This window comes from Phyllostomus hastatus, unplaced genomic scaffold, assembly GCF_019186645.2.
Source record: "Phyllostomus hastatus isolate PE091 unplaced genomic scaffold, TTU_PhHast_1.1 phas_contig_41, whole genome shotgun sequence".
Classification (NCBI taxonomy): Eukaryota; Metazoa; Chordata; class Mammalia; order Chiroptera; family Phyllostomidae; genus Phyllostomus; species Phyllostomus hastatus.
In genome coordinates this window covers 7,352,332-7,378,022 of record NW_025333876.1, presented here as the reverse complement: position 1 = coordinate 7,378,022, position 25,691 = coordinate 7,352,332, and the positions used below count along the sequence as shown (strand labels likewise).

Here is a 25,691-nt window from a genome sequence, read left to right as displayed (position 1 = left end):
ATGAGACAGTTACCTACAAAGGAGTTCCCATCAGACTGTCAGCTGATTTCTCAAAAGAGATCTTATAAGCAAGAAGGGGCTGGAAAGAAGTATTCCAAGTCATGAAAGACAAGGACCTATATCCCAGATTGCTCTATCCAGCAAAGCTTTCATTTAGAATGGAAGGTCAGATAAAGTGCTTCTCAGATAAGGTCAAGTTAAAGGAGTTCATCATCACAAAGCCCTTATTTCATGAAATGTTAAAGGGACTTATCTAAGAAAAGAAGATAAAGAAAAAACATGTATAGTAAAAGGACAGCATAGTAAAAGGACAGCAAACTCACAATTATTAACAACCACACCTAAAGCAAAACCAAAAGAAACTAAGCAAACAACTAGAACAGGAACAGAACCACAGAAATGGAGATCACATGGAGGGTTAGCAACAGGAGGGTGGGAGGAGGATAGAGGGGGAAAAGGTACAGAGAATAAGTAGCATAGATTGTAGGTTGAAAATAGATAGGGGGAGGGTAAGAATAGTATGGGAAATGTAGCAGCTAAAGAACTTATAAGTATGACACATGGACATGACTAAAGGGGGGGGAAGTGGGTGGGACAGGGTGTACAGGGTGGAGGGGAGTGAAGGGGGGAAAATGGGACAACTGTATTAGCATAATCAATAAAATATATTTTTTAAAAAATCCTTCTCTATCCTGAGGTAACTCCTTATTTTCTTTGAAAAGTTTTACACTTCATATTCAGTTCTTAAACCATCTGAAATGAATACACTAAGCTTTTAAAAACAAATCAAGTCATTGCCAACACTATCGTTCCGCATGAAGTGACTAGACCCACCTATAATCACATAAATTTAGGTGTAGATGACTTGGTCTTCCTTCAAGAATATCCTTCTGTCACCCAGCCATCTCATAAATCATAACAGCCTAGCATCTGTGGCCAATCAGCTCTGCCTCTCCATTTTCAAGTGTCACACTTTGACCAGTGATTTAGAGCATCACCCTCATCATAACTACCTTCTCCTCACTCTCGAGTTTATCTATACTCATAGAATGAATAAGCTCTTCTGTTTTACCTTCTCATTCCATTACAGATAAAGAACTTCTGTAATACATAAAATGCTTCTGTCCTTATGCATTTCAAACATTATAAAATGCTATAAATTTTATTTTATATTCCAAGCATAATCTTTTCCATTTATACATATATACACACACAGAGTACATATATATTAAACCACACAGTCACAAGAAATGTATATTTGTTAAACAAGAAAATCAAGGTAGTGTTATTTCATGATTAGTCACACACAGGAGCATTACAACTTTGTATCCATTAGAACATTACCATCCTTGTCTTTAACTCTTACTCGACCAGATGTGTATTTTGTTTCTTGATGACCATTTGCATAGACTGTTTTAACAGTGCCATCTGGATACTCCCGTCTCTTGAACTGGGCAGTGTGTAGTTCTCTCTGGCCATTATTAAACTCTATGATTTTGCTGCCATCTCTGTAAATTTAAAACAGAATTTAATTTCTTGTTCTTTCCTGTGCACAAAACCTTCCACAGTATTGCTGCTATAGGAAGAGAATTCCAATTATCAGATTAGCACTTACATGTACCCATAAAAAAGCTTTCTTTTAAATAAACTGTTGCTTTCATCATCACAAAATGCTTAGGTTTTTCTGCTTTTTAAAATTTACATGTACTCTGCCTCAAAAAGCACTTAGGTACTATATGAAAATACGGCTTTCAGGTTTGACAGTTATTCTGTTCACAGAAACCACCTGAGTGCATGTTTGCATCAGCCTGAAGGAGGGAAGGAGAAGGACGAGACCAGATGGAGGCCAGTTCTGAAGCAGAATATGAAAAATAGTTAATACCAAGTTGACTGCTTGACCATGTATCTGAGACATTCACACTGGACCCAAAATACAGAGAGATAAGTGCAGATGAAGAAAGACTGGTCAGGAATTAATACCTGAAGATGGAGAGAGGAGTCTGTGGAGTTCTTCATATTTTTTCTACCTTTTATTATAGAAAACTTCAAACATTCAAAATACACTATACACATAAGGTTTTCCCCCAGTTGTGGAACAAACTGCTATTAAATAAGCACCAGATCAAGTTAAAAACAGTATCATGACCATAAGAAGTCACTACATTATTTGAATTCTGTTTCTACTTCCAAGTTTACATCATAGAATTCAAGTCAGTTTAATCTATCTGTGATATGTTAGCTGTATTCAAGTTAATGAGTGCTTAACTGTCAATCTGGGAGAGGAAGGTTAACAGATCTTCACCACGATTCGAATTAAAATGGTGATAAAAGATGCTCATTACTATGGACTGAAGAAGTCACTTAAAGAAGTTTCTAAGTTCTGGAACTAGGACACTCAAGAATAAAGAAAGGTTGATTTTAAAGAACAGGATCAGGGTGGCCAGAGGAAAAAGTGCTTACAAGTTGGACAGGGAGGTCAAGAAAATGAAAGCGTAAGTGCCCTGTCCAGGTGACTCGGTTGGATGGAGCATCACCCCATACGCCAAAATGCAGCAGGTTCAATTCCCAGTCAGGGCACATACCTGTGTTGGAGGTTCAATCCCCAGTTGGGGCACATAGGGGAGGCAATCCATAGATGTTTCTCGCCGCCCCCCCCCCCCACCCCACTGGCTCCTTTCCTCTCTCTCTAAAACCAATAAACATCCTCAGGTGAGGATTTAAAAAAAAAAATATGGTCATAGGATTATCTGTCCTTAAAACTGACAGGGCAGCTTTTCCTTCTGTGTCTCATTCATTCACTGCTTTCAAATTTCACCAAATTTATTTCTAAACAAGTACTTGCCATTCTCCTTTCCTAAAGTGCTATATAGGTCCTTTTAGGTCTCGAGGCTAAAGACTATATATTAGAATCTGTTTCAAACTAGTTCTAATTCCAAAATGCTGAGAACACTTCTCACCTGCTCTGTCTTTGCTCACTTCTAAACTCACTGAAATTTTCAGTGATTACCACAAATGTAAAATTTTAAAAATTCAACTGGTAATAAAAGTTGAACCATAAAAACTGGAAAACCTACAAACAAATGTTAACAGGCATCATACCGTTGTACTCTGATGATTGTACCATCTGAGAAAATGCTTTCTTCTTGTCCATCAGCAAATAAATTTTTGATAGTCTGATCAGGAAATGTGATTTCTTTTCTTCCATCTGGGAAATGTTTTTCTGTTTAAAAATGATTATTATAAATATCTTATTTTTAAAGAAAGGGCAGAATTTAATAAGGAAAAGTTAGGGCAAGTTTTTACCTATCTGTCCACTTGAGAAATGCAAGACTTCTAGTCCTTCAGGGTAAGTGGTGTGGGTGGTCTGAGCGGCTGCATAGTAGTAGATCTGTAAAGACGCAGAGTCACTCACTATGCCTTTTCTTTGAGATGTTTACATCACAGAAAAAACAAACCCTGAGGAAACCTACCACTCGCTCATCTGGCATGACCTGCTTCACATCACCATTGAAGAAAGTGACAGTGATACTCTTTCCATCTGCACTCACTTCTTTCTGAGTTCCATTTGGAAACAGTACAACACGGCGTCCATCCTCATAAACCTTTTCTATCTACAAAAAAGAAACCCATTATCAATATGCAAGATTTCTTCCTGAGACATTGACAAAAAAAATTCCCTCATTCCTTTCCTAATTGCCTATTTGAAAATTTTTCACAATAAAAAATAAAACAGTCTCCTCAAAAGGATAGAAAAGTTAGTAAACTTACCAACTTCAAGTATCAAGACATCACCAACCTTATGTCACTTATTTCCCCCCAACAAACTCATTTGGTGGAGTTTTTTTAAAGCACACTGGTGACACTATCTATAAACACTTAAATAGATATCTGCAATGAAAGGATTTTTATTAACCATCAACACTGTTTTCCCTAAATTTACAAAAAAAGGCCTTTTCACAGTTCATTTGAGTCAGGATCAAAACCAGGTCCACATACACTTAGTTGACGTGTCTCTTAAATCTTAATTTTTAATAGTCACCCTGCCCCCCTTTTTAATGCCAACTATTGAAGGAACTGTGTCATGGAACATGTAAAATTTCCCACATCCTGGGTTCAGCTGATTGCTTTCCTACAATGGTATGTATCATCCAACATGTTCACAGCCCCTGTATTTCCTTAGAAGACTGGTAGATCTAAAGGCTTGATTAACTTGCTGATGAATTATTCTGACAAGACTACTTTGTAAGTGCTGCTCTGAGCTTCCCATGGCCACATACTCAAAAGTACAGTGTGCACTGTCCCCTGACCACAGGACTGATTGGGTTGCAGTAGGTCTGCCATGAAGCCCCATCAACCTTTTGCGTGGGTTTCAGGAGTCATGACTGCTGCCTAGATCCTTTTCTTTAGAGGTTGCAATCTGATGATTCCCGAATTTTATCACCCCCTTTCTGTACTAGCAGGAATTCTTCTACAACAGAAAAGCTTTCCTCACGAACAGTGTGTTACCGCAAAGCAGAGTTGCACAGGAAAAGTCTGCTTACTTCTTTTTGACTTGTTCTTTTTCCTTCCCTTATTTCCCAACATTAGCAGTGAACTCTGGCCTTACAATTTCAATTAAAATGGATCAGATCAGGGTATTTGGAAAAGTTAGTTTTCCAGAGACCTAAGGAAAAATTCCCAGTAACAAACTCTGTTTATGTCCCCTCATTCTCATTCCCCCTTCCAGCTGGAACACCCAGCCAGGCAGCAGCTTTCCTACTCACAACCTCCCTAGGCTCAGGGAGAGAACTGCAGGCTGACAAGAGAAAGAGGCACCTGATCCAGAACATAACACTTAAGAAAGGCTGCAGGTAGGATAAGGCTTTCCTTAACACCTGAGGCTTTTAGCTGTGTCTGGAGGAAGAACAAAGGGTTTGGAAAAAGGGACTACATTCATCCTTTTGCTAGAAATGGCAATTAATGCATGTTGAGCATTTTTAGATGAGTCCAAAAAAATCAAGCTGAGGTCACACCCCAAGATACTAACGTTCTTAAGAGCCTTCACGTTAAGAGTGATAACATTCATCAACAGTCATAAACTGTTTTAGAATCTAAGTGTTTCAATTCTATTTAACCCATTTTTATTTTCTATAATAGTCATTATTTTTTAAAACAGTCTAACCTTTCCATCAGGATGACTGATTTCTCCCTGAATTTCTTCTTTATCCTCTTTTTCATCCTCTTTATATTCAGGATCTGGGAGATCCACTGATTCAGGGGGCTCCCTGGGCAAGGCAGTCTGTAAGGACAAGAGGTCTCAGCTGTCCCGAAGGACATGTGGTAATGTGTCAAGCAAGCTAAAATTTAAACTTATTTCCAAAAGCCATTTCCTACTATTATAGGATCTATTATTAGTGCTTGGTGTTATATAGAAAATATGCATGGTGTTAAATAAAAAGTCTCCTTTATAAATAGTTTAGAAACACATCAGTTAACTATTAATTTTAAGCCTTAGTCATCTATGTCTGAATATATAAAAATGTAAAGAAATTTACTTGTCCCTTATCTGAAATGCATAAATCACGAGAAGGCACAGACTTGGATCTCCGAGATGGATTGCCTGTTAGAATACAATTGTCAGAGTTAGTTTTAATATTTAATTGAAAGTTTTAAGTTTACTTAATATTCTAGTGAAGCATCTATTTCATATCCTTCTGTGAACTGCTGTTACCTGTTAATTAAGGAAATTTTAATATTTTTCTTTACTAACTCATAGGAGTTCATTATAGAAGTTCAAATACTTATTCAAGTACTTAAGTTCTGAGCGACCAAGAAAGACAAAGACAGTATTTGTTCTCTGAGAGTTTACAATCCAGAGGAAGACAGGTGCTCTCAACTGGCCTCACAGACTCACAGGGTTGTGGAGATAATCACAAGAACTTCAGGTAGGGAGCAGGTTTGGGGAACAGGTAATAGAGGCACCCACAAAGACACAGAATTTGGCTTGAAAAATTAACTGGATGTTTAATTAAAATTAGACCTAATAGCTGTAGTCTATAAACTTTTTAAATCATGATCAACAAACCAATCACATACTATATGAGCAATATATATTATAAAATAAGCATACACACACACAACTACTACCACCATACACCAAACTGAGGTGAATTTTTAAAAATATACTAAAATTCTAATATTTTCTTCTTATATGTTAACAAGCCATATTATTGGGTTGGCCAAAAAGTTCACTTGGTATTTCCATAAGATACCTCTAGCATTTAGTTGTCTTTAACGTTACCAGAAACAATTTTGTTAGATTGTATTGTCACATCTGTCATATCAACCAACATGCATTTAAGAAAAAAATCAAAATGGTGAATTTTTGTGTAGCCATTTTACTACTGAAGATGGAAGAAAATAGGCAACATTTTCAATATATTATGCTTATTATTTCAAGAAAGGTAAAAGCGCAACCAAAATGCAAAAAAGATTTGTGCAGTGTATACAGAAGGTGCTGTGACTGATCAAATGTGTCAAAAGTGGTTTGCAAAGTTTCATGCTGGAGACTTCTCACTGGACGATGCTCCACGGTCAGGTAGACCACTTCAAGTACACAGTGATCAAATTGAGACATTAATTGAGAACAATCAATGTTCTACCATGCAGGAGATAGCTGACATACTCAAAATATCCCAACAAAGTTATTGGCAAAAAAAAAGTTTACCAAAAAAACTAAACAGAAGTTTTGGTCAACCCAATATAAATAACCCCAGATTTGAAAAGTGTTGAGCAAGTGCAAGATTCTGACTTACAATGTTAAAACTAGGATGTATGCTGAATGCTATGAGGAGAACAGACTAGAAAAGACTGAAGGCAGAGTCAGACAGGAAATTGGTAGGCACATGAGAAGGTTTGTGTAGCACCCATGGAGGCAGAAATGACTCCAGTACACTGTGTCAAATCATTGACTCACAGGTCCGAAACTGTCAATATTGGCAATTCCATATGGTCCAACCTGCTTAGTCACTTAAGAAAATAACATCAGAAGGATTACTTCAGGAATTGATGAAAGTGGGAGGTAACAATAAAAAGGAATCAAGAAGTACATAAGTTTTGGCTTGAGCAAACAGGAGGATGGTAGGCAAGGTTCTGGAAATAAACAGAGTATTCCATTTTAGATATGATCAAGAACAACTTCCTCGACCTGATAGGTGAAAATCGTACAGTACAATTTGAGCTCTGTGTTATATCATTTCTAAATTTTACACCCACTTTCCACAGAAAAGACTAATGTCCCCATTTTATAGGTGAAGAAATCAAGGTTGAGAGAGAGATTAGATAACCAAGGCTGTCAACCAATAAAAGGCAGAACCAGGACCTACACAGTTAAACCCAAGTTGTTCAAAAGTCAACTGTGTTTTCAATCCATAGTTGGGAACCTGCATATGTGCAAAGTAGACTTAAGTTACACATGGATAATTGATTCCACAGGCAGTTCGCACCTCCTAAACCCCACACTGTTCAAGGGTCAACTGTATAGAAATAATACCATTAGAAGAGGAGAGGGAACTAAGATTTTAAAAGAGTAAAGAAAGGCAAATAAGGGCTATCAGATTCCATTCGGAAGGCAAACATTTGAATAGCTGGTATTCCAGAAGAAGAGAGGGAGACAAAAGCGCTTATTTAAAGAAATTAAAGTTAATATTTAATTTAGAAAATAATAGCTGAGAATTTCTCAAACTTCGGGAAGGACTTGGACATACAAGTCCACAAAACTAATAGAACAATCTATAATCTCAATGTAAAAAGAACTCTTCCAAGACACATTATAACAAAACTGTCAAAAATCAATGATAGTAAAAGACTCTTAAAGGCAGCCAAGAGTGGGGGGAAAAAAAAAGAAAAAGCTAACCTACACAGGAACCCCTTCAGCTATTTCTACTGAGAAATGGGTTTCTCAGTAGAAATTCTGAAGGCCAAAAGAAAACAATAACATATTCAAAGTGCTAAAATATAAAAACTGCCAGCCAAGAATACTTTATCTGGCAAAATTATTCTTGCAGAGAGGAAAGAGAAATAAACACTTTCCAGACAAAGGCTAAGCAAGATCATTACTACTAGACCTGACTTGCAAGAGATGACTGAAAGGAATTATTCAAGCTGAAACAAAAAGACACTAATGAGCAACATAAAAACTACAGAAGTACACAACACGCTGGTAAAGGTGAAAATTTATAATCACACGTAGAAACTCTGTAACAGGATGGTGTATTAACCACTTATAGTATAAAGGTTAAAGAAAAAGTTTTAAATAGAACTGATAAAGGAATTAAGTAAAGTAGCAGGATTTAAAATAAATATCCAGAAACCAGCTGCATTTTTATACACTAATAATGAACTACCAGAAAGGGATACTAAGAAAACAATCCCATTCACAATTACTTCAAAAAGAATAAAATACCTAGGAATAAATTTAGCCAAAGATGAAAAAGACCTGTACTTGGAAAATTATAAGATAATGAAGAAAGAAACTGAAGAAGATACAAATAATTCAAAGCCTATAATATGTTCCTTTATGAGAACAATTAACATCATTACTATCAAAAGCATAGGTGAACAATAGGTGACATGGAGAAATGTGGGATGGTGAACACACAATACAGTGTACAGGTGATGTGTTATGGAACTGTGCACCTGAAACCTGTATAATTTTGTTAACAAGTGTCACTCCAATAAATTCAATAAAAAGGGAAAAATAAAGAAAAAGTATTAAAAATAACTATGACTACTAAAATTTGTTACCAAAAACATAGCATAAGCCCTGGCTGGCGTAGCTCAGTGGATTGAGCGCGGGCTGCGAACCAAAGCATCGCAGGTTCAATTCCCAGTCAGGGCACATGCCTGGGTTGCAGGCCATGACCCCCAGCAACCGCACATTGATGTTTCTCTCTCTCTCAAAATAAATAAAATCTTAAAGAAAAAACTAAAAAAAAAACATAGTATAAAAGAGGTAAATTGTAATACCAAAACACAAAAGGAGAGAAGTTAAAAGGGTGGAGACTTTACTGCAGCCATTTAAAAGTGAAAGACAGAAGTTGCTATCACCGTAGAACAGACTGTTATCTATGTCTCATGTGAGCCTCATGGTGACCACAAGCAAAAATCTACAGTAGAACCAGGAAACATTAAAAATAGGGTGGAAAGAGTCTGTGCCATGGAAAACCACTGATATACAAAGGTAGACAGAGGCAGAAGGAAAACAGAAAGAACAGAAATACAGCCCTGGCTGGTATGACTTAGTAGATTGAGAGCCAGCCTGCGAACCAAAGGGTCACCAGTTCAGTTCCCAGTCAGGGCACATGCCTGGGTTATAGGCCAGGTCCCTGGTGGGGGGCGCACAAAAGCAACCACACACTGATGTTTCTCTTTCTTTCTTCCTCCATTCCCCTTTCTCTGAAAATAAATAAAAATTTTTTTTAAAAATTACAAAACAACCAGAAAGCAATCAATAAGATGGCAGTACTTAAGTCCTTTACATATCAATAATCAATTACTGTAAATGGATTGGAGTCACCAATCAAAACACACAGTATGGCTAAATGGATTTTAAAAACCATGGAAAGCAAAACTGTGGATAAGAGGAAACTGTGGTAATAGTAGACTTCAACACCCTACCTTGCAATGGACAGATTATCCAGACAGAAAATCAACACACAAATGTTGGAACTAAACCATACTTTTAACCAAATGAATGTGACAGACACATAGAGAAAAGTCCATCCAATAGCAGCAGGATACACATTCTTATGTGCACACAGAATAGTCTCCAGGGACTGGACACAAAACAAGTCTTAACAAATTTTAAAAGATCTTTAAATTATTTCATCTTTTCTGACTCCTGTGGTATGGAATTAGTAATCAGCAATAAGAGGAAAGCTGGAAAATCTACAAATATGTGGGAATTAAACACACTTCTCAAAAACCAATGGGTCAAAAAATAAAAAGGAAATTTTTTAAAATCTCGAAATAAAGGAAAATGGAAACACAACCTACCAAAACCTTTGGGATGCTACAAAGGTAGTTCTGAAAGGAAAGTTTATAATGATAAATGCATCTTTTAGGAAATTAGATCTCAAATAAAAAAACCTAACTTCACACTTCAAGGAACTAGCAAAAAAAGGGACAAATTAAGCCCAGATTTAGCAGAAGTAAGGACATAAAGACCACAGTGGAAATAAGAGACCAATAGAAAGTCTCTTAAAAACAATGGAAAGAATCAACAAAACTAAGAGCTGGTTTCCTGCTCTTAGAGATAAAATTAACAAACCTTTAGCTAGACTAAGAAGAGAGAAGACTCAAACATAAAAAAACTAGAATTGAAAAAGGAGACATTACAACTGATACTAACATAAATATATAGGATCATAAATCACTATGATGAACAATTATATGCCAACAAATTAGTTAACCTACAAAAAACCCAGAAATATTCCTAAAAACAAGGAACATGCTTGCCAAGTGTGAATCAGGAAGAAACAGTAAACCTGTACAGACCAACAAGTTAAAGACCCTGAATCAGTAGTCAAAAACCTCCCAACCCAGAAAAACCCCATGACCAGCAGTTTCACTGCTGAATTCTACCAAACATTTAAAGAATACCAATCCTTTCCAAAATTTTCAAAAAAATTGATGAAGAGTATTTCCAAACTTATTCTACAAAACCAGCATTACCCTGATACCAAAGCTAAATAAGGACACCACAAGAAAACAATAGGCCAACAGCAGCCCTAATGAACACAGATGCAAAAATTCTCAACAAAATACTAGCAAACCAAGTTCAAGAAAACATTTAAAGGATTACATACCTTGGCCAACTAGGATTTATCTCTGGCATGCAAGAGTGGATCTACATATGCAAATCAATGAGTATAATCTAGCACACTAACAGAATGAAAGCAAAAACTACATGATGATCTCAAAAGATGTAAAAAAAATGCTTTTGACAAAACATCTTTTCATGAGAAAGACCCTCAAAATCAAGAGTTGTATAGAAGAAATACACTTCAACAAAGTCCATATACAACAAACCCACACCTAATATATTCAATGGTGAAAAATGGAAAGATTTTCATCCAAGATCAAGAACGGGACATAAGATACTCACTCTAATACTGGAAGTTCTAGTGATAGCAATTAGGAAAGACAGAGAAAAGGCAACCAATTTTAAACAACAAAGGAAAACTGTCATTATTTGTAAATAATGTGATTTTATATACTGAAAATCCCAGACTTCCGGCCAAGATGAAGGTGTACGTAGACATACTTTGCCTCCTCACACAACCAAAAGGACAACAACAAATTTAAAAATAAAAAATAACCAGAACTGCCAGAAAATCAAAGACTTTCTGAATGGAAGACCAAGGAGTTAAAGAAGAAACATTCATTCAGATTGGTAGGAGGGCAGAGACAAGCAGCCAGGGCAGAGAGGATTCCTGGTCAGACAACAGATGGGGCCAGGTGAGGTGGTGGCTGGAGGACCAGGAGGGTGAGGAGGCAGCTGGCGGACAGGGAGGTCCCACATTTGTATGTGAATAAAGCAGGAGGAAAAACTGGGAAGCCAAACAGATGATACAACCCAGGGTTCCAGCGCAGGAAAAGAAAGCCTCAAAACCTCTGGCTGTAAAAGTCTGTGGGGGTTGCAGTGGTGAGAGAAACTCCCAGCCTTACAGGAGTTCGTTGGAGACATCCACAGGGTCCTAGAATGTACACAAACCTACCCATCTGGGAATCAGCACCAGAAGGGCCAAATTTGCTTGTGGGTAGTTGGGGAAGTGACTGAAAGCCAGCAGAGAGCCTGAGCAAGTTGCACTGTTCCCTCTCAGACGCCTCCCCCACACCGGTGCCACAACACAACAATATGGGTTGCCCTACCCTAGTGAATACCTCAGGCTCCACCCCTTACAATGCAAGCACTGCCCAAAGACAAAAAAAGATATATGGCCCTAATGAAAGAACAGATCAAGGCTCCAAAAATAGAACTAAACAATTAAGAGATAGCCAACATATCAGATGCAGAATTCAAAACATTGGTAATCAGGATGCTCACAGAAATGATTGAGCTCAGTCGCAAAATGAAGAAACACATGAAGGCTATGCAAAGTGAAATGAAGAGAAATACACTAACAGTGAAGGTAAGGAAACTGGGACTCGAATCAATGATTTGGAGCAGAATGAAGAAATAAACATTTAACCAGAACAGAATGGAGAAACAATAATTCAAAAAAATGAGGAGAGGCTTAGGAACCTCCAGAACACCTTTAAACATTCCAACATCTGAATCATAGGGGTGCCAGAAGAAGAGAAAGAACAAGAAATTGAAAACTTATTTGAAACAATAATGAAGGAGAACTTCCTCAATCTGGCAAAGGAAACAGACTTCCAGGAAGTCCAGGAAGCTCAGAGTCCCAAAAAAGTTAGACCTAAGAAAACGCACACCATGATTACATACCTAAGATTAAAGAAAGATAAGGAGAGAATCTTAAAAGCAGCAAGAGAAAAGGAAAGAGTTACCTACAAAGGAGTTCCCACAAGACTATCAGCTGATTTCTCAAAAGAGACCTTGCAGGCAAGAAGGGGCTAGAAAAAAGTATTCAATGTGATGAAAAAAGAAGGACCTACATCCAAGATTATTCTATCCAGCAAAACTATCACTTAGAATGGAAGGGCAGATAAAATGCTTCCCAAATAAGGTCAAGTTAAAGCCATTATTATATTAAAGGGAACTCTACAAGAAGATCAAAAATATGAACATTAAAATGGCAACAAATTTTCAACTATCAATAACCAAACCTAAAAAGAACAAAAACAAAAATTAACTAAGCAAACATCTAGAGCAGGTACAGATTCACAGAAATGGAGATCACATGGAGGGTTATCAGTGGGGAGGGGGAGGAAGGAGAATGGGGGGGAAGGTACAGGGAATAAAGCAAAATGGTAGGTACAAAATAGACAGGGGGGTTAAAAATAGGATAGAAAATGGCTGGGATGCAAGATGGCAGTGAGATAGGTAGAGCAGAGTCCACTTCTACCTGCAGACAGGTGGAAAGCCTAGCTGATCTTCTGAGGAACAGACTGAACACCCAACAGTATCCCAGCAAATATGAAGGTTGGAGGCCAAAAAATTATAGAGGACATTGAAAAATCAGATGGTAAGAAGATTGCTTTGGGACAGTAAGGTCCCTGAACTAGCCCAGAGACCAGGGCAGCTGCAGCCCCAGGCCAGGCGCTTGTCGCAGGAGTCTTGGTAGAGAGCCAGGTCAATGGCTCCCTCCCCTGCCAAACAGGGAGCATAGAGCAGCACCAGGATGCACCTGGAGGCTTGAAGTCACTGGGGGGAAATGAAGATGAAGTGGTAAATGCACAGTGGTAGTATCTACCCACTGAGACTGTGGACACTGGCTGGGTCATTACCAGAGAAACTGGGGAGCTGAGTGATGCCTGGAGAAGGGAGGGGAATTGGACCCTGACCCGGATACTCTCCAGTCTGGTTGTAAAGTTGAGCTGTGAGAGGAGGGACGCTTATTTTGAGTGGCAACTTGAACAGGAGGAATTTGTTCAGAGGAAGGGAAAAAAGGCGGGGCGGTTCCTGTGGCTATTTGGGGAGTTCTCCCGTGGTAGTCGCCCCAGCCTACTCAGCCTCCCCCTGCAGCAGGTGCAGCCTCTGCCGGAGACCTGCCCCTGACACCACTGCCGGGGCTGCGCCCCCTGCCCTCCCCACAACCCTGCCTGCATTGGCGAAAGGTGCTGCCCGCATCCAGGGCCCCACTGGTGCATGCCTGACCCCACCACCCCATAGCTGCATCACTGCACCAGCAGAAGCTGTGTACCTACAACTGCCACCCCAGAGGTGCGCTCGGAGACCAGCTGCCCCCACCCGCTCAGCAGCAGAGGCTCCGTGCCCAGCATCATCACCCCAGATGCATGTGCCCAGGACCACAGCACCAGAGGAGCATGCCCACACCCCTCAGCAGTCACTACAGTGCTCTTGCCCTGTGGAGACGGACTGGCTTGCTAAGAGAAAGGAGGAGGCTCCCTGCCCCCACCCCGCCCTCTGCGGAGACCAGTGGGTGGGGGCGGCAGTGGGGGTGGTTTCAGGGAGTTATCAGTCCCCAGAAAGACTTAACACAGTGGAAGAAACTACCCTGAAGAGACTTTGAGAGTCCCTAGCACATAGGACAGTGAAGAACAAGAAGGTGGTGTGTGTGTTGCCCCTAACTGGTGCACCTCCAGGACAGCACAACTGGTGGACTGAAGGCACAGGCCTGGCAGCGAACTGAGGAACTGGGTTGGAGGCTGGGCAACGGTGAAGAGCGCAGCTCAGACGTGGCACCATCCACGCAAAATCACAAGAAGGGAAAAAAATGAAACCCAATCCCCCACAATTGTAAATAATACACATCAGCCAGATCATACCCCATTTCACTGTCTTCTGGAAATTTACTGCTGCTGTGGTTAACACTATCCTCTCGAACACTACACCTATTTTCTATCCTTTACTCTCACTATATCTCATAATCTGACCTACCACAAGCTCAGTTTCTGGATCCAACTCACAATCCTTCCTCCCATCTAACAAGAGTCTTATCTTTTTCCACACTTTCTAAAAGGTAGATAGTTGTGTGAAATATCATGGTTAACACTATATATATCTAAAGGATCTCCATCTCTTCTCTCCGGGTTGGTAGTTTAAATCCCATAGAACACATTCCCACTGTCTTAATCCATTTTGCCTTCCCGCTCCAACTAATCACATAAAAGAGTAGATGGGAGCTGGGAACACCAGTATACCTGCTGGAAGAGAGAACCCACCAACAAAGGAACCACCAACACATAATAAAGGAAGAAGGTAAAAGAGTGAGTGGAAGCCACACTAACTACCCAAGACGAATCTGGAATTACAACTAAATGGTGGAGAAATTGCCCAGAACAAACAACTGAACAAGAGCAAGAGAGAAAACTCAAAACCTTGGACAGAGAGAAGAACCAGCTTCAACACAACCTGTCCACACCCACACAACAGTATACAAGAAAGGTGGGTGAAGTGACCCTCAGTTAACCAGCTGGAGAGAAGGACCCACCAAAGAAAGACCCAACAACAATCAAAACCCAAAGACATACAGAGAATCAATATAAACAACAGCCCAAGAACAGCAAGTTTAGGAGATCAAGGAGATTGCACCACTGAATCTCACAGGTCTTCTACCATAGAAGTTCACACCATAAACCCAAGGAGTCAGAACAGATGAAATTAAAAAGCTGAGGCTAACAAGAAGAGTCTTACAAACAATGGGAAGACAAAGAAACAAGCCCCAAATGAAAGGAAAGAAAGAAGCCTCAGAAAGAATGCTAAATGAAATAGAAGCAATTCAACTATCAGATATTGAGGTCAAAGCAATGGTTATATGGAACCTCAATGAGCTCTCAGAGAATTACCAAAAACTACAGGAAAACAAAAATGAACTCATTTTATCAATAAAACTATATCAACACAAAAAAGGAAATAGAAACTATCAACAAGGGCCAAGAGGAAATGAAGAATACAATTTCTGAACTGAAAAACACAGTAGAAGGAATCAAAACCAGGGTACATGAAGCAGAGGATCAAATCAGTGAGCTGGAGGACAAGGCACAAAAACACACACAGAAAAAGCATGAAAAGGAAAAGAGACTCAGAAAGAACGAAGAGGGGTTAAGGGAACTGCAGGACAACATGAATCATAATAATATCCGTATAATAGGGATACCAGAAGGAAAAGAAGAGCAAGGGATAGAAACCCTGTTTGAAAAAGTAATGATGGAAAACTTCCCTAATTTTATGAGAGAAAGAACAATACAAATCCAAAAAACACAGAGTCCCAATTAAGAGCAACCCAAAGAGGCCCACTTCAAGACATATCATATTTAAAATGGCAAAATTCCAAAACAAAGAGAGAATCTTAAAGGCAGCAAGGGAGAAACAGGAAGTAACATATAAGAGAGGCCAGATAAGACTAGCAGCTGACTTCTCGATGGAAAAGCTCCAAGCCAGAAGTGAATGGCAAGGAATATTCCAAGTAATGGGGGCGTGGGGGGGGGGGGGAGAAACACACCAAGACTACTTTATCCAGCATGGCTCTCAATTAAAATGGAAGGCCAAATAAGGAATCCCCCAGACAAAAGAAGCCTCAAAGAATATACCTCCACCAAACGAGCTCTGCAAAAAATGCTAAAGGGTCTGCTTAAAGAAAAGGAAAAAAAGGGGTGAGAGAGATAAGAACACAGGTACAAAAAAATGGCAATGAGTAAGCACCTATCAATAATAACCTTAAACGTAAATGGATTAAATGCTCCAATCAAAAGACATAGAATAGCTGAATAAATAAGAAATCATGACCCACATATATACTGCCTAGAAGAGACCCACCTCAGAACAAAAGACCTACACAGAGTGAAAGTGAAGAGCTGAAAACAAATATTCCAAGCAAATGAACAGGAAAAAAAAGCCAGGGTAGCAATACTCATATCAGACAAAATAGACTTCAAAAAAAGAGCCATAAAAACACACCCAGAAGAACACTTCATAATACTCAAGGGAAGAATCCATCAAGAAGACATAAACATTGTAAATATATATGCGCCCAACACAGGAGCTCCCAAATGCATAAAGAAAGACATGGAAGACTTCAAGAAAGATATTGACAGCAACACAATTATAGTAGGGGATTTTAACATCCAACTGTCAAACATGGACAGAGCTTCCAAACAAAACAGCAAAGACATTGTGGTACTGAACAATGTCCTACGTCAAATGGATTTAACTGATATATATAAACTTTCATCCCAAAGGAGCAAAATACACATTCTTTTCAAATGCACATGGAACATTTTCAAAGGTAGACCACATGATAGGACACAAAACAGGCCTCAACAAATTCACCAAACTTGAAATCATATCAAGCATTTTGTCAAACCACAAGGGACTAAAACTAGAAACCAACCTCAAAGAAAAAAATGCAAACCACTCTAAGGCATAAAGACGGAATACCATGCTATTAAACAAGGGATGGGTCAAGAATGGGATTAAGGAAGAAATCAAAAAGTTTTGGAAACAAATGAAAATGAACTCACAACAATCCACAACTTATGGGACACAACAAAGGCAGTCCTGAGAAGGAAGTTCATAGAGATACAGGCCTACCTAAAAAAGATAGAAACATTTCAAATGAACAACTTAACTGTACACCTACCTACAAGAACTCGAGGAACAACAACAAAGAGAACCCAGAACAAGTAGAAGGAAGGAAATAACCAAATCAGAGCAGAATTAAACAACACAGACACTAAAAGCACAATTCTAAGGATTAATAAATCCAGGAGCTGGGTCTTTGAAAAGATAAACAAAATTGACAAGCCTTTAAGTAGACTCGTCAAGAAGAAAAGAGAGAGGACCCAAATAAACACAATCAGAAATGAAAGAGGGGAAGATTATAACTGATACCACAAAAATACAAAGGACTATAAGAAATTACTATGAAGAACTATATGCCAAGAAATTTGAAAACCTAGGTGAGAACAAATTTCTAGAAAAATATAATCTTCCAAAACTCAATGAAGAAGCAAAAAGCCTGAACAGACCAGTAACAGCTGAAAAAATTGAAGCAGGAATCAAAAAACTCCCAACAGACAAAAGCCCTAAACCAGACACTTTCACAGGAGAATTCTACAAAGCATTTAAGGAAGTGCTAACCCCTATCCTTCACAGACTGTTCTAGAATATCCAAGAAGATGGAAGATGCCCAAACTCGCTTTATGAAGTCAGCATCATCCTAAGCCCAAAACCAGATAAAGATACAACAAAGAAAGAAAACTTCAGGTCAATAACACTGACGAACAGAGATGTTAAAATCCTCAACAAAATATTGGCAAACTGCATCCAGCAATACATTAAAAAGATCATACACCATGACCAAGTGGAATTCATCCCGGGGATGCAAGGATGGTACCATATTCACAAATCAATAAACATAATACATCACATTAACAAAAGCAAAAACAAAAATCACATGATCATATCAATAGGGTGGAAAAAGCATTTGATAAGGCACAGCACCCATTTATGATAAAAACACTCAGCAAAGTGGGAATAGAGGGAGCATTCCTCAACATAATAAGGGCCATAGACAAGAGACCTACAGCTAACATCATACTCAATGGGCAAAAACTAAAGGCTTTCCCACGAAGATCAGGAACAAGACAAGGATTTCCACTTTCACCACTCCTATTCAACATAGTTTTGGAAGTCCTAGACACAGCAATCAGACAAGAAGAAGATGAAATCAGAAAGGAGGAAGCTAAAGTGTCATTGTTTGGAGAAGACATTATAGTGTACATAGAAAATCCTATAGACTCCACTAAAAAACTACTGTACCTACTAAGTGTATTTGGCAAAACAGCGGGATATAAAGTCAATATTCAGAAATTGAAGGCATTTTTGTACACCAACAATGAAACATCAGAAACAGAAATCAGGAAAAAAATCCCTTTTGCTATAGCAACAAGAAAAAAAAAGTACCTAGGAATAAACCTAACCAAGGAGGTAAAAGACCTGTACTCAGAAAACTATACAACACTGAAGAAAGTAATTAAAGAAGTCACAAACAAATGGAAGCATGTACCATGTTCATGGATTTCCAATTAACTTCATCAAAATGTCCATACTACCCAAAGCAATTTATAGATTCAATAAAATCCCTATTAAAGTACCAATGACATATTTCAGATGTAGAACATTTCAAAAATTGATATGGAACCATAAAACACCCCTGAATAGCTGCAGCAATTCTGAGAAAGAAGAACAAAGTAGGAGGGATCACAATACCTGAGATCAGACTGTATTACAAAGTCACTGTAATTGAAACAGCCTGGTACTGGCATAAGAACAGACATATAGACCAACAGAACAGAATAGAGCACAGAAATAAACCCAAGTCTCTATGGTCAATTAATATTTGACAAAGGAGGAAGAAGCATAAAATGAAGTAAAAATAGCCTCTTCAACAAATGGTGTTGGGAGATCTGGATAGCTACATGCAAAAAAATGACTTGACTGAAAACTTACATAATACACAAAAATAAACTTAAGATGGATAAAAGGACTTAAATATAAGCAATGATACCATAAGAGTCCTAGAGGAGAACATAGGCAGGAAATTCTCAGACATTCCATGTGGCAATATTTTCACCAATATGTCCCCTAGAGCAAGGGACATAAAAGAAAGAATAAACACATGGGATCTCATCAAAATAAATAGCTTTTGCTTGGCTAAAGAAAACAGCATTAAAATGAAAAGAGAACCAATTATATGGGAAAACATATTTGCCAATGATACCTCGGATAAGGGCTTGATATCCAAAATATATAAAGAACTCACACAACTCCACTGCAGTAAGACAAACAACCCAATTAAAAAATGGACAAAGGACCTGAACAGACTCTATTCCAAGGAGGACATGCAGAGGGCCCATAGACATATGGAAAGATGCTCAGTATCACTAGCCATCAGAGAGATCCAAATTAAAACCACAATGAGATACCACTTGACACCAGTCAGAATGGCCATCCTAAACAAAGTAACAAACAACACGTGTTGGAGAGGTTCTGAAGAAAAGGGAACCCTAGTGCACTGTTGGTGGGAATGCGGGACTGGTGCAACCACTGTGGAAAATAGTATGGAATTTCCTCAGAAAATTAAAAATGGAACTGCCTTTTGATCTGGCAATTCCACTACTGGGATTATACCCTTAGAACCCTGAAACACCAATCCAAAAGAACCTATGCACCCCAATATTCATAGCAGCACAATTTATAATAGCCAAGTACTGGAAGCAACCTAAGTGCCCATCAGGAAATGAATGGATCAAAAAACTATGGTACATTTACACAATGCAATTCTATGCAGCAGAAAGAAAGAAGCAGCTCCTACCATTTGGATAGCACAAGGTGGAACTGAGGAGCATTATGCTAAGTGAAATAAGCCAGGCGGTGAGGGACAAATACCATATGATCTTACCTATATGTGGAACCTAAGCAACAAAACAAACAAGCAAGCAAAATATAACCAGAGACATTGAAATTAAGAACAATCTCATGGTAACCAGAGGGAAAGTGGCAGGTGATAATGGGGGGTAAGGGAGGAAGGGTTTTCAGGAACAACTATCAAAACCAATAGGGACAAAACCTCCATTGGTTTTTCAGGACAAAACCAGTGGGGGGTAGAAGCAGGGGAGGGAGGTGGGGATGGCTGGGGAAGGGGGAGTTGTAGGGGGTAAATGTAGATAACTGTCCTTGAACAACAATAAGATAATATTTTTTTTAAAAAGAACTTCTCTTGCTTTCACTGTTTTGCCTTCAAATAGTATTTTAATTTTTTAGGTCAAGGCAATGCAAGAAGTGCCATGAAGAAGAAATCATTTGGCATTTAGCATCTTAAAGACTTCATATCTGAAATAAAGTTATATGATGAAATTCATTGTCAGTAGGGTTACTGTTTGGATTTTCTTAAACCAAGATTAAATTCACTTTCTACATCCAAAAAAAAAGACCTTTTAAGAGAACAGTATAGGAAATGGAGAAGCCAAAGAACTTATATGTACGACACACTGGCATGAACTAAGGGGGGGTAATGCAGGTAGAAGGGGGATACAGGGCAAAGGGGCCAAAATGGGGGGCAGGGGGAATGGAACAACTATAATAGCATAATCAATAAAATATATTTTAAGAAAAGGAAAATCCCAAAGATTCAATAAAAAAAAACTATTGAAACTAATCAACAAATTCAGTAAAATTATAAAGTATAAATCAACATACATAAATCAGCTTCACTTCTGTACACTAAAAATGAAACAGTTGAAAAAATAAAACTATACTATTCACAACAGCGTCAAAAACAAAAAAAATACCTGGTAAAGATCTATAGGACAAAAACTATGAGGCAGTGTTGGAAGAAATCAAAAAGATACAAATGAAAAGATATCTCATGTTCATAGATCAGAAAAAGTAATATTGTTAAAATGGCCATACTACTTAAAACACAATCCACATCAAAATTCCAATGGAAATAGAAATAGAAAAAAAATCCTAAACTTTGTATAGAACCAAAAAAGACCCCAAATAGCCAAACCAATCCTGAGAAAAAAAGAACAAAGCCAGAGGTCACACAATTCCTGATTTCAAACTATATTACACAGCTATACTAATTAAAACAGTATGGTATTATCATAAAAAGAGACACACAAACCCATGGAGCATAATAGAGAGCTCAAAATCAAATTTCCACATATATGGTAAACTAATACTTAACAAAGAAACCAAGAACATTCAATGGGCAACAGATAGTCTCTTCAACAAATGGTGTTCTGAAAACTGGATAAACACATGAAGAAAAAATGAAATTAGACCACTACCCTACAACACTCTTAAAAGTTAACTTGAAATGGATCAAAGATTTAAAACATAAGACATGAAACCATAAAACTTTTAAAGAAAACACAGAAAATATGCTTCTCAACACTGGTCTTGGCAATGTATCCTTAGATATAACACCATAAGCACAAACAAAAGCAAAAATCAACAAATCAAAAATCATCAAACTTAAAAGCTTCTGCTCAGCAAAGGAAACAATCAACAAAATGAAAAGGCAACCTACCAAATGGTAGAAAATTTTTTCAAGCCATATATCCAATCAGGGGTTAATATCCAAAAGAACCAATCCAATTACAATATTAGCAGAGAGCCCTGGCCTGTGTGGCTCAGTGGATTGAGTGCTGGACTGTGAATCAAAGGATCACTGGTTCAGTTCCCAGTCAGGGCACATGCCTGGGTTGTGGGCCAGGTCCCCAGGAGGGGGTGCATGACAGACAACACTGATGTTTCTCTCTCTCTCTTTCTCACTCCCTTCCCCTCTCTCTAAAAATAAATAAAATCTTTTTTTTTTTTAAAAAAAAAGCATGGGCAGAGAAACTAGACACACATTTTCCAAAAGTCACCCAAATGGCCAATAGGTACATAAAATGATGCTCAACATCATTAATCATCAGAGAAATGCAAATAAAATATGACAATGAGGTATCACCCCACAACTGTCAAATGACTATCATAAAAAAGACCAAGAGGCTCTGGCTGGTGTGGTTCAGTGGGCTGGACGTCATCCTGCAAACCAAAAGGTCACCAGTTCGATTCCCAGTCGGCACATGCCTGGATTGTGGGCCAGACCCCTGTCTGGGGGTGTGTGAGAGACAACTGATTGATGTTTCCCTCACACATCAATGTTTCTCTCCCTCTCTTGCTCACTTTCTTCCCCTCTCTCTAAAATTAATAAAATCTTTTTTTAAAAAATAAGGCAAGAGATAAGTGTTGGCAAGCATGTGGAAAAAAGGGAACCCTGGTACACTGTTGGTGAGAATGTAAAGTGGTGCAGCAGCCACTATAGAAAATAATATGGAGGTTCCTCAAAAAACTAAAAATAGAACTACCATATGATCCAGCACTTCTATTCGTGGGTCTATATTCAAGAACAGGAAATGAAAACAGGATCTGAAGAGATCTCTGCACTCCCATGTTCACTGCAGCATTATTCACAATAGCCAAGATATGGAAACAACTTAAGTGTCCATCAACGGATAAGTGGATAAAGAAGATGAGCACATATATACAAAGGGACATTATTCAACCATGATGAAGATAATCCTGCCATGTGCAACAATGTGGGTAAACCTTGAGGGCATTATGCTAAGTGAGATAAGTCAGATAGAGACAAATACCGTGTGACATCACTTATATGTGGAATGCTTAAAAAAAGCAAACTCATAAAAACAGAATGAAATGCTGGTTACCAAGGACTGGCAGATGGGAGTATAGGAGAGATGTTGAAGGGTATGAAGTTGGAACATAAATCCTAGAGTTCTAATGCACAGTATAGTGAAAATGTAGACAATAATACCATGTTATAATCACCAAACTTACTAAAAGACCAGGTCTTAATATTCCAACCTCTAAAAAGAAATGATAGTTATGTAATGGTGATAGAGGTACCAATTATTGCTACACGAGTAATGATAACATATAAATGTATCAAATCAATATTCTGTACAACTTAAATTTCTACAATGTTATATATCAAATATATTTCAATTTAAAAAGATAAAGAATTTCAGATCAACAAAAGATTCTATAAAAAGTAAAAAAGACAAACCCTGGACTGGGAGAAGATACCTGTAATAGAGCTGTCGAAGGAATTAAACACAGGCAAAGGTTGTCAACATACTTCGTAATATGGGTGATGCAAATTAAAACTATGATGAGATACTGTTACACTACTCCCAGAATGGCAAAAATTTAAGTCTGACAATAGCAAGTATTAACAAGGTCTGGAGCAAAGCAAGCACTTAACTTTGCTGATAATAAAGTAAAATCACCTTGGAAAATATTTTACCAAAATCTAATAGCGAGCATTAAAGGTATTCCTCCCAATACCCCAGAAATCCAGCCTTAGGTATATGCCCTAGAGAAATTAATGTGCATACCAGAAATGTATAACAATGTTCACAGCACCACTGTGTAACATCCTGAAACTTAAAAAAAATAAAATAACCATCAAAAGAGAAAAGTAAATTGTACTGTATTCATACAATGAATACTACCTGGCAGTGAAAATTCATGCAGATCATGCAGAGATGCAGATCAAGATGACTGAATCTCAAAAGCAATGTATAATGAAAGATGAAAATGAAATACACATATGCTCATATGACTGTTCAGAAAGCTCAAAAACAAGTAAAATATTTTTTCAGGGCTATACTTATGGGAGTGGAGACTACAAGGAAAAGCAGTGTGATATGATCATGGAAAGGTCGGTTCTCAGTGCCTCTAATCTATTTCTTGATTTAGCTAGTGGTTATCCAAGTTTTTCCATTATAATTGTCAAACTGCATACGTGATATCCACTTTTCTAAATTTAATTCACAAAAACAAGTTCTAAAAGTTCCAGGCCAATTAAAGAACCAGTTGTGAAAACAGAAGTTCATAGGAGAAAATGATATATTTGTGACTTAATATTGAGTATTTCCTAAAATCATGAAAAAAGATTGATAAATTCAATATTAAAAGAAAAAACATGTACATGAAAAACAGAAACTGACAAGCTACACCAGAACAGTGAGATGATTTTGGCAGTGCTTTTAACTGACAGGATCAGTGCACAGAATAACTAACTTCAGTGAAGAGAAACACACACACCCTACCCCCTCTCAAAGTTACAAATGAAATAAAGAGGCAAGCAACAAAAGAGGAAATCTAAATGCCCAGTAACTATTCAAACTGATGTCCACAAGACCTAACCACTACTCAAGGAAATGACATTAAAATTACACTGACCCACCATTTCACACCCATGTGATTGGCCAAAATTGTAAAGTCTGACCAGTTCAAGGGTTGACAAGTACAGCACATTCTACTGATGGCATAATTACAAAACAAACAATAACAAAAAATAACCACACCTGGTAAAACACTTGGCAGAGCAAAAGGAAAACCTCCTGTACTTGCACAAAGCTGCTGCTATGACCCAACATCCAACTCTTGACAAGTACCCCAAAGAAACTCACATAATCAAGACTTTCTGCAGCCCTGTACATGCTACTGACAAACTGAGAAAACCTGAATGCCCTGCAGCCAGGAAAACACACATGGAATATGTATAGCTATTAAAATCAATAAACCAGAGTTTGTATGTGTTAATGTGGTAAGTCTTAAAATATAAAGAGAAAAAAGCAAATTGTAGAGGGATAACATAAATTATGGAAAAAATACTCTTATTGATTTACAAACACAATATAGTAAAAGAATGAGAAAGGAGCATGGGAATACCATGAGGGTGGAAATTAAGTGGGGGAGTGGCATACACGGGGCACCAATTATATTGAGTGTTTTATTTTTTAAGTTGGTTGTAAATTCTCTATTCTTTAAATTCCTGAAACGTCTTTTTAAAAGATCATGCAACTTCTTACCTTGTATGGGCAAACTATTTTTCTTGTATCGTTCTAGCTGGGTTCCAGCAGAATTTTGTCTCTTTTGAATTCGAACTGATGAATTCTATAGGAGATAATTGAATATAAAATTAGTGTTAGTCTACATATTAGTACAATGTATGACACTAACAGAACTCAGCTTGCAATGAGAATTTTTTAAGTATGTTCATTTACATTGTTTTCATTTGTCGCTAGAGACCAGAGAGAACCACACACACACACACACACACACACACACGCACGCACACACCCCACATCTGGAAATACATTCAATCCTCAAGTTAAAGGCATGACAGACAATGTAAAATGAAACAGTCTTCTGTGACTGATGCCAGATTAGCCAGAGGAGAGGGCAGGACCTCATGGTCACCATCAGCAAAACCCCCTTATCTTGGCCTCTCCAGTGAATACTTCCATCACCGTCCTGCTCTAACTGAACTCTAACTCCCACTGAGAAGACTGCTCACCACTGTCCCTTGCAAGGCTGGAGGTTTCTCAGGGTCCTCAAAGCTCACAACCCTAGATTTAGAGGTAGGACACTTGTCTTCCTTGCTCCCCGTCACTGCTTCCAACCAAATCTCTTTCCC

General features: G+C 38.1%; 1 protein-coding gene across 3 annotated transcripts in view; it reads right to left on the bottom strand.

Annotated features, from left to right (window-relative positions):
• Window positions 1-1,228: 1,228 nt before the first annotated feature.
• Window positions 1,229-25,691, bottom strand: part of CENPJ (centromere protein J) — a 58,744-nt gene continuing 34,281 nt past the window's right edge. For all 3 annotated transcript variants that reach the window (XM_045844819.1, XM_045844818.1, XM_045844820.1), the window contains exons 11-17: window positions 25,084-25,168; window positions 5,535-5,599; window positions 5,162-5,278; window positions 3,471-3,611; window positions 3,304-3,388; window positions 3,100-3,220; window positions 1,229-1,508 (exon numbers count right to left, since the gene is read on the bottom strand). In XM_045844819.1, coding sequence (XP_045700775.1) covers window positions 1,316-1,508; window positions 3,100-3,220; window positions 3,304-3,388; window positions 3,471-3,611; window positions 5,162-5,278; window positions 5,535-5,599; window positions 25,084-25,168 — 807 coding nt within the window. In that variant the 3' untranslated portion in view covers window positions 1,229-1,315. The remainder of the gene's footprint in view (window positions 1,509-3,099; window positions 3,221-3,303; window positions 3,389-3,470; window positions 3,612-5,161; window positions 5,279-5,534; window positions 5,600-25,083; window positions 25,169-25,691) is intronic.